This window comes from Procambarus clarkii, chromosome 4 (genome assembly GCF_040958095.1).
Source record: "Procambarus clarkii isolate CNS0578487 chromosome 4, FALCON_Pclarkii_2.0, whole genome shotgun sequence".
Lineage (NCBI taxonomy): Eukaryota > Metazoa > Arthropoda > Malacostraca > Decapoda > Cambaridae > Procambarus > Procambarus clarkii.
The window spans coordinates 13,796,623-13,812,627 of NC_091153.1; the positions used below are offsets into that span (position 1 = coordinate 13,796,623).

Here is a 16,005-nt window from a genome sequence, read left to right on the forward strand (position 1 = left end):
AATTTGAATTTAAATTGTTTTGGTCGTTCCAGGAATGCCAACTGAGAACGGTGTTCGTCCTATCAGCGGCGGTGGTGGCGGGGTCTCTCCTGGGGGAGGCGTGGTCGGTGGTGTGGTGGGCGTCCCGGGGGCCGGTGTAGGCGTGGGCAACGTGGACGCCGAGGAGGATGAGGGCAACGCTGGGAACACCAGGTTGTTGGAGCTGGTGCCTCCCATGGTTATAGTGTTGGTGGCCTCCCTGACCACCATCCTGGTAATGGCGATCCTGGTGATTCTCCTCCTGAAGAGACGTGGCAGGTTGCGACGCCTGGAACAGGAGATGGAGCAGGTGTGTGGTTTTGCACGTGTGTGGTGGTGCTGGTGTATATGTGTGTTAGGAGTTGAGGCATGTGTAGTGGTAGATATATTAGCTGTGAAGGTGTCAGGAGTATGTGGTGTGTGAGCGTGGTAGTGGTTCGGGTGTGTGGTAGAGATCCAGGTGTGTGGTAGGGATAATTTAGGTGTGAAGACATATGCAGAGATTCTTTTAACAAATATGTGCCCTAAAGTGCTCTAAGCTACTTTTGAACTGCCATATTTAACGATCATTATAGAGGAAAGGTTTCGTTTAGAGACAAAATAATCAGCATGCGATAAAGGACATACAATGACAGATTTTGAATGCCATAAAATTAGAAGTAATACAATACCACAATGCAGTCGTATTATACAACAGTGTGAAGTAACGGGACAATATTATGAATTAGCATTCATTCTTTGGATTACATATATACACAGTTACTGTGTGAAGCACCAGCATAATATACACAGTTACTGTGAGAAGCACCAGTGTGATATACACAGTTACTGTTAGAATCACCAGTGTGATATACACAGTTACTGTGAGAAGTACCAGCGTGATATACACAGTTACTGTGAGAAGAAGCTCTGTAACAATATGCACATCTGCAACTAAACAAATCCTAACATAACAAATAATAATAATTAGATAAACCCTATATAAGTTAAAGAATAAACTCAAGTCATTTTGGGTTGTCAATTTCTTCCCTTTGCCAAACTCCTTCACAAGGCGTTACACTGCTGTGTTACGAGGCCTTGATCGTCTGTTGACTCCCTGCTTCTCTGTGCAACAGGTCAAGCTGAACAAGGAGATGGTTCATGTACACAGCAGAGGTGAGGACAGCCCCTCCTCCAGGGACACCTCAGGTAAGCCAGCAGCTCTTCTGTTATTGTTGCCACTTCTTATGAAAGAGATTCAACCTTCTCTCGGATGGTAAGTTGACATTTTGTTCCTTAGGAAAATCTTGAAACCCTGATGTGTATTGAATTGTATAACTGTTTAGAAAATGGATACGATTTTATTTATTAAACTTAAACGTGCAAGGAAAATATTTTTGTTTGGGGGGGAGGGGGGAAAGAAGTGAGTTATCAGAGGAAAGCGCCAAGCCATCATCACTATATAGCAATTGGTAAGGGTCAAGATAAGAAATTGGGATGGGACGGGGGGAATGAATGGTGCTCAACCACTTGGACGGTCGAGGATGAAGGAGGGGGGGGGGGAATGTTGTGAGCACATACACACACACACACACACACATATATATATATATATATATATATATATATATATATATATATATATATATATATATATATATATATATATACATATATATATATATATATATATATATATATATATATATATATATATATATATATATATGCAAACAAGCCTGAATGGTCCCCAGGACTATATGCGACTGAAAACTCACACCCCAGAAGGGACTCGAACCCATACTCCCAGGAGCAACACAACTGGTGTCTACAGGACGCCTTAATCTGCTTGACCATCACGACCGGACTAAAGGAAGTGATAGCCGAAGCTTTTGAACCACTTCCCCACCGGCACTCGGATGGTAATCTTGGGCATAGCATTTTATCAAATCACCTCCTTCTTTGGGGCACACGTGAGGAACACAAATGCAAACAAGCCTGAATGGTCCCCAGGACCATTAAGGCGTCCTGTAGATACCAGTTGTGTTGCTCCTGGGAGTATGGGTTCGAGTCACTTCTGGGGTGTGAGTTTTCAGTCGCATATAGTCCTGGGGACCATTCAGGCTTGTTTGCATTTGTGTTCGTCACGTGTGCCCCAAAGAAGGAGGTGATTTGATAAAATGCTATCAAATGATAAAATGTTGTTAACGCATATGTCGACCGTTCTCTAAGCCACAGCTCAGAATGGAAGCAAGTCGACGAAGAACTTTGTAGGGTAAGGCAGGTCCTAGTCAACAACGGCTTCTCCAATGGTTTCGTCGAAGACATCATAAGAAGGAAAGTGAAATGCCATGCAACCTCTGAAGAGATAACTAACACAACATCTATACTCCCTATTAGACTATTTTACAGGAACTTCTTTTCCACAGCTCATAAAACGGAGGAAAGGGTCCTGAAAGATATTGTTAATAGAAACGTTATCCCTACAGACAAAAATCAGAGGATACAACTGACGATTTACTATAAAACCAGATAAACGGCCAGCCTACTCATGAGAAACTCTCCAGACACAAAGCAGAACGCTTTAAAAGAGACCAACGTCGTCTATGCCTTCAAATGCCCTCTTGGGGACTGTAAGCTCCAAAAAACCCAGTATATCGGCAAGACAACAACATCTCTTTCTAGGCGTTTAACGATGCATAAGCAACAGGGCTCCATTAGGGAACATATAATCTCTTCCCACAACCAAACCATCGCCAGAGAAATCCTAATAAACAACACAGAAATTATCGATAGATACAGCGATAGCAGGCGACTTGGCGTTTGCGAGGCACTACACATTAAGAAGTCAACACCAGCAATCAACAGCCAATTAATGCACAACTATATTCTACCCACCTCAAGACTCCGCTCCAATATAGGAGCATCAAGAAATATGGACCAATAGGCTTTCTACAATCACTTCTATTCAATACCCATTGTTTCGTGTTCTGTCTTGTGTTGATGAATTTAATACCCTATTATTACCACTTCACCCTATCCACCTCACTCAAATGTAGATATAAACAAATCGGAGATGTGTAAGTTCTATTCAGTTGTGTATGTGTAAACTAAAGTCTCTGAAAATGTAATATGTTTTACGAAACGCGCTCAAGTGTCGCGTCAGACTAGAAATAAAAATGAATTTTGGAGAATTGATTTTTGAATTACCACCTACAGTGAAAAGAAATGTACGAAAGATTGAGAAAATTCGTGTTAGAATTATTAATCTTACTTTTTCGGTCATATATATATATATATATATATATATATATATATATATATATATATATATATATATATATATATATATATATATATATATATATATATATATATATATATATATATATATATATATATATATACATAACTGAAAACTCACACCCCAGAAGTGACTCGAACCCATACTCCCAGAAGCAACGCAACTGGTATGTACAAGACGCCTTAATCCACTTGACCATCACGACCGGACATAATGAGGTGATAGCCTAAGCTATTTGAACCACCCCACCGCCGGCACTCGGATAGTAATCTTGGGCATAGCATTTTACCAAATCACCTCATTCTTTGGGGCACACGTGAGGAACACAAATGCGAACAAGCCTCCCCAGGACAATATGCAACTGAAAACTCACACCCCAGAAGTGACTCGAACCCATACTCCCAGAAGCAACGCAACTGGTATGTACAAGACGCCTTAATCCACTTGACCATCACGACCGGACATAATGAGGTGATAGCCTAAGCTATTTGAACCACCCCACCGCCGGCACTCGGATAGTAATCTTGGGCATAGCATTTTACCAAATCACCTCATTCTTTGGGGCACACGTGAGGAACACAAATGCGAACAAGTCTGAATGGTCCCCAGGACAATATGCAACTGAAAACTCACACCCCAGAAGGTACTCGAACCCATACTCCCAGAAGCAACGCAACTGGTATGTACAAGACGCCTTAATCCACTTGACCATCACGACCGGACATAATGAGGTGATAGCCTAAGCTATTTGAACCACCCCACCGCCGGCACTCGGATAGTAATCTTGGGCATAGCATTTTACCAAATCACCTCATTCTTTGGGGCACACGTGAGGAACACAAATGCGAACAAGCCTCCCCAGGACAATATGCAACTGAAAACTCACACCCCAGAAGTGACTCGAACCCATACTCCCAGAAGCAACGCAACTGGTATGTACAAGACGCCTTAATCCACTTGACCATCACGACCGGACATAATGAGGTGATAGCCTAAGCTATTTGAACCACCCCACCGCCGGCACTCGGATAGTAATCTTGGGCATAGCATTTTACCAAATCATCTCAGTGCCGGCGGTGGGGTGGTTCAAATAGCTTAGGCTATCACCTCATTATGTCCGGTCGTGATGGTCAAGTGGATTAAGGCGTCTTGTACATACCAGTTGCGTTGCTTCTGGGAGTATGGGTTCGAGTCACTTCTGGGGTGTGAGTTTTCAGTTGCATATTGTCCTGGGGAGGCTTGTTCACATTTGTGTTCCTCACGTGTGCCCCAAAGAATGAGGTGATTTGGTAAAATGCTATGCCCAAGATTACTATCCGAGTGCCGGCGGTGGGGTGGTTCAAATAGCTTAGGCTATCACCTCATTATGTCCGGTCGTGATGGTCAAGTGGATTAAGGCGTCTTGTACATACCAGTTGCGTTGCTTCTGGGAGTATGGGTTCGAGTCACTTCTGGGGTGTGAGTTTTCAGTTGCATATTGTCCTGGGGACCATTAAGGCTTGTTCGCATATATATATATATATATATATATATATATATATATATATATATATATATATATATATATATATATATATATATATATATATATATATATATATATATATAGCTATATATATATATATATATATATATATATATATATATATATATATATATATATATATATATATATATACGGGCCCACACCGCCCGTAAGGCAAAACACCTCCCAGACCTTCATTCCCACAGAAAATTTATTAGAAGCTATCAAAGCAACATCGGCCAAAACCTTGCAACACATCCCTAAAGCAGCCCGCCCCCATGCAGCAGCCAAATTATCTGCCCTCCTGAGAAAGGTCAACGACTCTCCTGGAACGACCCAAGCATGGCACAACCTCCTAATGTTTGGCAACATATGTCTAGCCACCCCTGCAAGGAGAGACAAAACCTTAGCTGCCTCAGTCATCAAAGCTATAAATGATTTTCCCAGGGAGGCCAACCAGGTGCGCCTTCCCACTCGCGCGAGAAACACCCACGGCAGGAAGAGCAACAGTGGCATATCCGAGACATCAAAAATCAGAACATCAGTCACCAAGAAAATAGAAGAAGGAAACACTACTGGCGCAATACGAGTCATCACCAGTGAGGACTCAATTGCCGACAGAGGTGCCGCAACAGCTCAAGCCCTAAGGGAGAAACACCCACCCAGGGCTCCGCGTTAGGACGACATTGTACAAGTGGGGGCTACCGGAGCAGAACCTCTCTGGGTGGCCGAATCTGTGGTCCATAAAGCAGCCATGTCCTTCCCTACAGGATCAGCAGGTGGATTCACAGGACTAAAACCCAACAACCTCAAGCAAATGCTCAACCCTGCACTGGGTGACATTGCAAAGAACCTCTTGGTGGAACTAACCAGATTCACCAACACATGTCTAGCTGGCAACATACCAGCTTCCATAAGACCTATCTTTTTTGGAGCATCTCTCTGTGCTCTAAAGAAAAAGGATGGAGGGATCAGGCCAATAGCTGTGGGCAATTCTCTCCGGCGTCTCGTCGCAAAGGCAGATGCAAGACAGTTAGTGATGCAGCGGCCAACATGCTGAAGCCAAAACAGCTCGGGTTTGGCATTCCACAAGGGTGTGAGGCGGCAGCCCATGCAGCTCGAGCCTTCATCGCCAACATCACAGACGAAAAGGCAATTATCAAGCTAGATTTCAAAAATGCCTTCAATTTGGTGCGGAGGGATGCTGTACTCCGTGCGGTTCATAGTCATTTCCCTTCCCTCTACCCTTTTGTACATTCATGCTACAGTATGGATCTTAAGCTACTTTTTGGCGAACATGAAATTGACTCGCGAGAAGGCGTCCAACAGGGTGACCCCCTTGCTCCTCTCCTTTTCTGCTTAGTCATCAAACAAGTCACAGAGGTCCTGTCCAGCGAGCTTAACATCTGGTTCTTGGATGATGGTACCCTAGCTGGTTCCCAAGACTCCCTCCTGGAGGACATCAGAAAAATCCAGGAGCAAGGTGCAGTTTTAGGCCTCACCCTGAACCCTTCTAAATGTGAAATAATATGTTCCAACCAGGGCATCGTAGAGAGAATAGAGGGTCTTCTGCCAAATATCCATAAAACTAAACCTGAAGACAGCACACTCCTAGGAGCTCCCCTGGGGTTGAAAGCCATCGATGAGGTCCTTGATAAGTAAATCGCCGACCTTAAGAGGATGGATGGGAGGATTGAGGATATTGATGCTCATGATGCACTCTACCTCATCACCAGATGTCTGTCCCTCCCCAGGTTAACCTACTTTCTGAGGTGTTCACCATCTTACAGTAGCCAAAAACTAAGTGAGTATGACCGGTTACTGAAATCAATGCTAGAAAAAGCCCTTAACCTCTCTCTCGATGACCTACAGTGGAAACAAGCCTCTCTTCCCGTAAGACTGGGGGGCCTCGGAGTTCGAACAGCAACGCAAATCGCTGTTCCAGCCTTCCTGTCCTCCTTATCAGCATCCGACGACCTTGTGAAGGAAATTCTACCTGCCCACTTACATCAGCTGGCAGGTGTACATGATCCCAATTTTACACGCTGTGCCACAGAGTGGGCCTCTCGTGCAGGCCAATCACCTCAACCACCATCCCCAAAAGCCCACAAGCAATCCAGCTGGGATGGCCCCATTGTAGACCAAGTTGCTGCAGAGTGCCTGGGTGCTGCAACAACACAACACGACATTGCTCACCTCACAGCAGTAGCAGCACCACATGCAGGGAATTTCCTGTTAGCAACCCCAATGTCGGCAACTGGCATGCGTCTCACACCACACGCCCTACGAATTGCTGTGGCCCTACGCCTTGCTGCCCCAATCCACACCAGATATAGGTGTATTTGCGGCGAGGTGGTGGCTGACAGGTACGGCCACCATGGCCTTCTCTGCCAAAGCACAGGGGGATGGCACTCGAGGCACAATGAAGTTAACGACATCATCAAGAGGAGCCTCACCACAGCTGGATGCCCAGCTGAAAGAGAGCCCCGTTACCTAACGCCCTGTAACTCTGACGCTCTTATTGGTCGCCACAGTGAACACCTGGAAGAATGGCAAGCAGTTGGTATGGGACTACACGTGCGTATCAACCCTGGCTGACACCTACATTAACCTTAGTGTTGCACAACCAGGTGACGCTGCCACCCACAGGGAAGCAGCCAAATCCCGTAAGTATAGTGAACTGGATCACCACTACAATTTGGTCCCCATTGCTTCTGAGACACTCGGCGCCTGGGGTAAAAGTGCTACCAGTTTTTTTAAGGAACTGGGTTCTAGGCTCATTGAAACAACAAGGGACCCAAGAGCTGCAAGCTTTCTTTTCCAGCGCCTCAGTGTGGCGATACAGAGGGGAAATGCGCACTGCATCCAGGGTTCCTGCCCGCCATCTGAGGAGCTGGAGGAACTCGACAACCTATGATAACCATCTTTGTAACCCATATGTAACTCCTTTTTTGTAACAAAGTTCAAATAAAGCAAATATATATGTGTACATACAAAAGAATGGGGGTGGTAGGAGAAGATAATATTAGTGTTCAGTGAGAAACCACAAGGTCTCCTCTGAATACTTTTTATTTTCTTCTCCGAGGCTATGGGTCCCCACATTGGCACCATAGGTGGTACCCTCACAAACTTTATTTCTATATATATATATATATATATATATATATATATATATATATATATATATATATATATATATATATATATATATATATGTATATATATATATATATATATATATATATATATATATACATATATATATATATATATATATATATATATATATATATATGTATATATATATATATATATATATATATATATATATATATATATATATATATATATATATATATATATATGTAATATACTAGCAGTACCCGGCCACAGCAACCTACCCTGTCCCTCAGTCCTCCCCACCATTCCCCAAGTCATTCACAAGTCTTTTTGGCCTCAAAACCATTCCCCACCCCACCATCCCCTTTTCCTTCCCACAATGCCCCACTTCTCTGTCCCTTTGTTCTCCCCCACCATTCTCCATTCCCCCATTCCCTGGTCCCCACCATCCCAAACTCCTCCTATGGCCCCTCGTTCTTCCCCACCATTCCCCACTCCAGCATCCCCTGTTCCTTCCCACCATGCCCCACTCTCCTGTCCCTTTGTCCTCTCCACACTTCTCCATTCCCCCATCCCCTCGTCCTTTCGTCCTTCCCCATCATTACCCCTTCCCTTGTCCCCTCGTCCTCCCTACCATCTCTCACTTCCGTCCCCTCGTCATCTCCACCATTCCCTACTCCCTCGTCCGACGCCTTCCCAAATGGTCTGATGTTCCCATCAGAAAATTGGGAACATCAAGTGATCTGATGTTCCCATCACTAAAATATAAAAAACAGTTAAAAAATGAAATGAAAATATGAAAAAAACATAAAAAATAAACTATATTCCCGAAATGAACGGTATGGTAAACAACACAGCTCAATTCCAACGCAATTCACACAAAATAATTAAATAAAAATAAAAATAAATTAAAATCTATGAAAATTTAATTTATCATTGCAATCAGAAACGCTGAAATGGAATTGTAACATATTTAGTATAGCATGTGTATTGCTCTTACATGCAACAGATGGCGCTGTTTTTCAAGAAAAGCATAGTTTTACCTGTCACAGGTGTGGCATCTATACCTATACTTACGAAATGAATGGTATGGTAAACAACACAGCTCAATTCCAACACAATGTCACACACAATAATTCAATAAAAAATAAAATATATCGAAATCTATGAAAATAAAATATATCAATGCAATCGAAAAAATTGAAATGAAATTCGTGACATATTTAGTATAGCGAGCATGTTTCTATTATGTACAACAGATGGCGCTGCTTTTCAAAAACGCATGTTTTTACCTATCACACAGGTGGCATCTACATAGTAGGTATATAAAAAGATGCGCATATTCAAATAGAACGTTGTGTCGGAATTTCAAATCAATCGATGAAGAAATTTGGGAGATTCCAGAATGTGTTACACTTACATCCAACTGATGGCGATGTTTTTTCAAAAAAAGCTTGTTTTCTCAGGTCACAGGTAAGGCATGTATATAGTAGGTATATAGAAACATGCGCCTATTCGAATGTAACGTCGTGTCAAAATTTCAAAGCAATCGGTAAAGAGGTTTCGAAGATTTATAATTGGAAGCAGTTTTTCAAAAAAGCAGTTTTTTTTCCCCGTCACAGACGTGACAATAATATAATATGTATATAAAACCCTGCTCGGAAGCTAATGGAACGTTGTATGAAAATTTCAAAGCAATCGGTGAAGAACTTTCGGAGATTAGCGATTTTGAACAAACGAACATTTCCATTTTTATTTATATAGATATATATATATAATATATATATTAGTATATTTTGGTAGCATTCTTTCTTGTAAACATATGTTGTTAAATATGACCGAAAAAGTAAGATTAATATTTCTAACACGAATTTTCTCAATATTTCTTATGTTTCTTTTTACTGTCGATGGTAATTGAAAAATCAATTCTCCAAAATTCATTTTTATTTCTAGTCTGACGCAACGCTTGAACGCGTTTAGTAATAACGTATTATATTTTCAAAGACTTTAGTTTACACACAAACAACTTGTAACCTGAAAACACTTAACAGAGTTTTACTAATTCTAAGGCTAAACATCTTGTCATATATACTCGTATCTGGGTGAGGTGATATGTTGAAACAGTTTTGGATGAAATGAACAAACTTTTGACCAACACAAGACAGAACACGGTGTAATGGGTATAAATTGGATAAGTGAAAGAGAAGAATGGAAGTAACTGCAAAGGGCCTATTGGCCTATACTTCCTCTTGATGCTTCTATATTGGTACGGAGTCTTGAAGTGGGTAGAATATAGTTGTGCATTAATTAACTGTTAATTGCTGGTGTTGACTTTTTGATGTGTAGTGCCTCGCAGATGTCAAGCCGCCTGCTATCGCTGTATCTATCCGTGATTTCTGTGTTGTTTGTTAAGACTTCTCTGGTGATGGTCTGGTTGTGAGAGGAGATTATATGTTCCTTAATGGAGCCCTGTTGCTTATGCATTGTTAATTGCCTGGAAACAGATGTTGTTTTTTTGCCTATATACTGAGTTCTTTGGGGCTTACAGTCCACAAGTGGACATTTGAAGGCATGGATGACGTTGGTCTCTTTTAAGGCATTCTGCTTTGGGTCTAGAGAGTTTTTCATGAGTAGGTTGGCCGTTTTTTTGGTTTTATAGTAAATGGTCAATTGTATCTTCTGATTTTTGTCTGTAGGGATAACGTTCCTATTAACAATATCTTTCAGAATCCTTTCCTCCATTTTATGAGCTGTGGAAATGAATCGACAGTGAAATCGACATCGACAGTGACAGTGAAGCAGTGAAATAAATTGACAATCGAATTGATAATGATCTAGGACGGACCAAAACGTCGTCGTCCCTTTAACTTCTAGTGTGTGGTCTGGTCAACATACTTCAGCCACGTTTTTGTGACTCATCGCCTGCAGTGGAAATGAAGTTCCTGTAAAATAGTCTAATAGGGGGTACAGGTGTTGTGTTAGTTGACTCTTCAGAGGTTGCATTGCGTTTCACCTTCCTTTTTATGATGTCTTCAACGAAACCATTGGAGAAGCCGTTGTTGACTAGGACCTGCCTTTCCCTACAGAGTTCTTCATTGACTTGCTTCCATCCTGAGCTGTGGCTGAGAGCACGGTCGACGTAAGCATTGACAACACTCCTCTTGTACCTGTCTGGACAGTCACTGTTGGCATTGAGGCACATTCCTTTGTTTGTTTCCTTAGTGTAGACTGCAGTGTGGAAACCTCCGCTCCTTTCCATGATTGTTACATCTAGAAAGGGCAGCTTCCCATCCTTCTCCATCTCGTAAGTGAAACTCAACACAGAATTCCGCTCGAATGCCTCCTTCAGCTCACGCAGATGTCTGACATCAGGTATATGCTATATACGCTATATACTCACTAGCAAAAACTGCCACTGCTCTACCTGTTGTTCAGTTTTCAAATACCTCCAAGTTTTTCACATATTAAGGAGCAAATCAAGAAGAAAATATTCTCAACTATCAAAAGTCGCCACAGAACCAATGTAGCGGAAAGAAGATCCACTGCGATATGGTACGAACAAGCAACTGGTTACTCCTCTTTCAAGCCTGGCAAAAAGTTATCCAAAGACATTGCAGTAACCTTACACAGACTCAGACTTGGTTACAAGTGCTGCTGGGAGGTAATGAACCCAATAGTTAGAGAGTGTCACATCTGTGAAATAGAAACAGAGGCTCCACTATTGCCCTACTTACTGGAATGTGAAGCTACTGAAGGCCTGCGCATCAAACTCAACATTAATCCAACGACACCATCTGCATTAGCTGCACATTCCACCGCGACTACAATGATTAGAAAAGCCGTTGAGGAATGGGACTCACTAGTGAGCATTCTGCATCTACATCCGCCTCCAAGATAATGTTAATAAAACAAGACTAAAACCAGTGCACTAAAACAGAAGAGATAAATAAACGGGGAAAAAGGAAGAATCCCCTCCTCCATTTTAAAACTTAGACCCAAGTATCACAGTAACAAGGTTATCGCGAATAACCGAACTCAATTACGGGCTCACCATAGCCCGTGCTACATGGACACTTCGTTCTGGGTAACTAAATCTGAAACAACAACAACAACATGTGTAAATTAATTCTTTGAAAATATAATAAGCATATAAGCTTTGAAAATATAATAAGCATATAAGCTTTGAAAATATAATAAGCATATAAGCTTTGAAAATATAATAAGCATATAAGCTTTGAAAATATAATAAGCATATAAGCTTTGAAAATATAATAACACTGTGTTAAACTAACACAGCTATACTGAGCTTACAAAGTTGTTTTGTTGTTTCAGATTTAGCTAGTCATAACGAAATGTTCATGTCGCACGGGCTATAATGAGTTCGTAATATTACAAAGAGAAATCTAGAAATTCACATCACTCTACGGTACTCTTGGGTACACATCACTCTACGGTACTCTTGGGTACACATCACTCTACGGTACTCTTGGGTACACATCACTCTACGGTACTCTTGGGTACACATCACTCTACGGTACTCTTGGGTACACATCACTCTACGGTACTCTTGGGTACACATCACTCTACGGTACTCTTGGGTACACATCACTCTACGGTACTCTTGGGTACACATCACTCTACGGTACTCTTGGGTACACATCACTCTACGGTACTCTTGGGTACACATCACTCTACGGTACTCTTGGGTACACATCACTCTACGATTCACCTAGCGCCCTTAATCTGTGGGAGCTGCGAAGGGTAGGGTGAGGAGACTGTTGCCTGACTCCGGCTTCTAGCTGTCCGTTCAGCTCCGGATTTTCAAACTCTACTGTACGTAACTAGCTAACATTAAATTATAAGGTGTGAAGGATAGATGAAAATGTTTATGTAATAATCTAAGTTGAGGTCTGATAAAGACCTTTTGTGCCCTCTGTAATGCTTTTTGCGCTACTGCTCACAGGATGAGAATGGGGGACACAATAAATTAGCCGCCTCCGGCGGCAACAATAAAAACAAAACAAAAACTATCTCTTATCAATTGAATTGAGATGAAAGATGCACATGAAAATATTATTATGACCTTCCAAGAAAGTTACGATTATATTCAGTATAGAAAAATCACAGTGTACGAGCAATGTAAAGACTCCAGCAGTTGGAGACGAGATCTGGATACTTGGAGGAGAATGTTTGAGAAAGCACACAAAGGAAATCCAAGATTAGCCTCCAGTAGTACTCTTGAAAATTGGGGTTGCAGTTCTTGGGAGACGTTTCCTCTTGCATATCAGATCGGAGCTTACAGTTGCGAGAGAGTTCTCTACTGTATAGGCGTGAGATGGAATTTCAGCGGATGCATCTTATGGTATGCCAATTAACTTGGCATTCCACTTTTTTTAAATATCTACAATATGAAAACTTGTTAAAGGATATCTGAAAGAAAAAAGCTAGTTGGGAGAGCTATCTCTTTGATACGGACGGGAAGGTCGCATTCCAGTTGTGGGAAAAATCAAGTCACACAGAGCAAATAAGAATTCCAGCTTCTGGGAAAACTTTAGCTGTGGAAGAAGGGCACAGCGGTGGAAGCGAGGTCCTCGGCCCGCCTTATTGTGCTAGAGTTGACGGTGGGTCAGGTAGGGAGAAGAGATGAGGAGGAGGGGCTTGCTGGAGGGAACTGAGAGTGTTAGATGGTGACAAGGTAAATAGTTTTCGACATAGACTTGGGCATAGATATTTCATCGAATCACCTCACTTTGTGGGGCCAAGATAGTAACGCAAATGCGAACAAGCTTGAATGGTCCCCAAGCATATATGCAACTGAAAACTGCACATCCCAGTTTTTCAAAAAAGCCTGTTTTTATTGGTCACAGGTGCGGCATGTATAAAGTAGGTACATACAAACACGCGCGTATTCGAATGCAACGTGGTATCAAAATTTCAAAGCAATCGGTAAACAGGTTGCGGAAATTTCCCTCACATGAAAACTCACGTGAAAAACACAGATGAAAACAAAAAAATTACCGGTCACAGACGTGAAATCTATAAAGTAGGTATATAAAAACACGTCCATATTTGAATGCAACGTTTTGTCAAAATTTAAAAGCAATCAGGTAACAACTTTCAGAGATTATCGAGTTTGACCAAACCAAACATTTACATTTTTATTTATATAGCTTATTCCACGACATGGTAAAAGGATTGTAACCTGGAGCTATACTGAACACACGAGGGCTCTTCCCTAGCCCTTGTGTGTTCAGTAGAACTCCGGGTCGCAATCCTTATACCATCCCGCCAAACACACAGCGAAACTACGACGTTGCTACAACGTTCGAACAAGATATAACACCTCTAACAAGTTATAAGAACCAATATAACAAGTTGTAACAATGTTCTAATACGTCAAAAACACGTTAAGCCAAGATGTAACAACTTTATTACAAGTTGTAACAAGCGGAAAATAGGGTCAGTTACGGTTTGTGTTTCCAGGGATGCCATTATCTAGTTGATTAGGGAACATGTGCGTGGGAACACCCACTCCATAGGTTCGAACCCTCATCACGGCTCCATATTTTCTTATATTATCATTAATATTATTATATTGTGGGTAATATTATTGTTACTATTTACACAGTTTGTATTGGTATTACTGTTTTTTCATTTTATTTCGCTTAAATTTGCTTCTTTATTATTGGAATAACAAAATCATTCGTTTGTATATCTAAATATATACAAAAAATTCTTACCGTTAAATATTAATTAAGTAATAACAAAGTCATGAACGTTTCCTCGGAGCAAATGTCCCGAAGGCAATTATGTTTAATTGTATATGAAAACGCTCGTTATGTTCCGTAATACACGTGAGTATGACGGTGGGGGAGTGGTTGGATGTGAGGTATGTGACCTGTGTGTGTGTGGGGGGGGGGGGGGGGAGGTTATTGTTTACTCTTTTTTATTGCTTGATCCCACATGACTCCATTCATGGTGGGGTGTTGTTCCTTGCTTGGTTCTCATTTGTTTCACAGCGGAATTTTCGCTTCTTTCATGTCTAATTCTCACTTGGTTTCATGCCTAACTCTCACTTGTTTCATGTCTAATTCTCACTTGTTTCATGTTTAATTCTCACTTGTTTCATGTCTAATTCACACTTCTTTCATCCCTAATTCTCAATTGTTTCATGTCTAAATCTAACTTGTTTCATGCCTAATTCTCAGTTCTTTCATGCCTAACTCTCACTTGTTTCATGTCTAACTCTCACTAGTTTCATGAATAATTCTTACATGTTTCATGGCAGATTCTTACATCTTTCATCTCTGATTCTCACGGCTTCATCCCTGCTTCTGTCTGGACGTCCTTTCGATATTTCTCTGGAAGAAGATTATTAACACTTGACCTTAGATCAGCCCCCTGATATTCCTCTCACAGATCAACTAACACTCTCTGGAGTGCCACACTAATACTTTCCCCTGTTACTACCTAGTAGTGCTAAATCCATTATTTAATGTTGCATTATCTAATTCAATCTTAAAACTCCTCGACTTGATATTGTAAAGTCCTCCATCTAATGCATTTATTTAACCCCCCAGAACCTACTTTCCTCCAGCCCTTTGATGCTGTTCTCTACGCCACTCCGACTGTGTGTTACTAATCCCTGAAACGACAGATATTATAATTGAAGATTAAATGCTCTCATATCTCTCTCTCTCTCTCTCTCTCTCTCTCTCTCTCTCTCTCTCTCTCTCTCTCTCTCTCTCTCTCTCTCTCTCTCTCTCTCTCTCTCTCTCTCTCTCTCTCTCTCTCTCTCTCTCTCTCTCTCTCTCTCTCTCTCTCTCTTATAATGGGAAGTTTAACTAAGAGTTATGAGTTTTAATGGGAAGCCTAACCATTGTTATGAGTTATAATGGAAAGCTTAACAATTAATATGAGTTATAATGGGAAATCTAACCATTGTTATGACCTATAATGGGGAGCTCAACCATGGTTATGAGTTATAATGGAAAGTTTAACAATAATTATGAGTTATAATGGGAATCTTAACAATAGGAATGAGCTATAATGGGAAGCT

General features: G+C 41.4%; 1 protein-coding gene across 1 annotated transcript in view; it reads left to right on the forward strand.

Moving 5' to 3' along the window:
* Positions 1–16,005, forward strand: part of LOC138370620 (uncharacterized) — a 270,501-nt gene that overhangs the window by 145,936 nt on the left and 108,560 nt on the right. The window contains exons 5-6 of the mRNA XM_069335180.1: positions 33–328; positions 1,134–1,206. Coding sequence (XP_069191281.1) covers positions 33–328; positions 1,134–1,206 — 369 coding nt within the window. The remainder of the gene's footprint in view (positions 1–32; positions 329–1,133; positions 1,207–16,005) is intronic.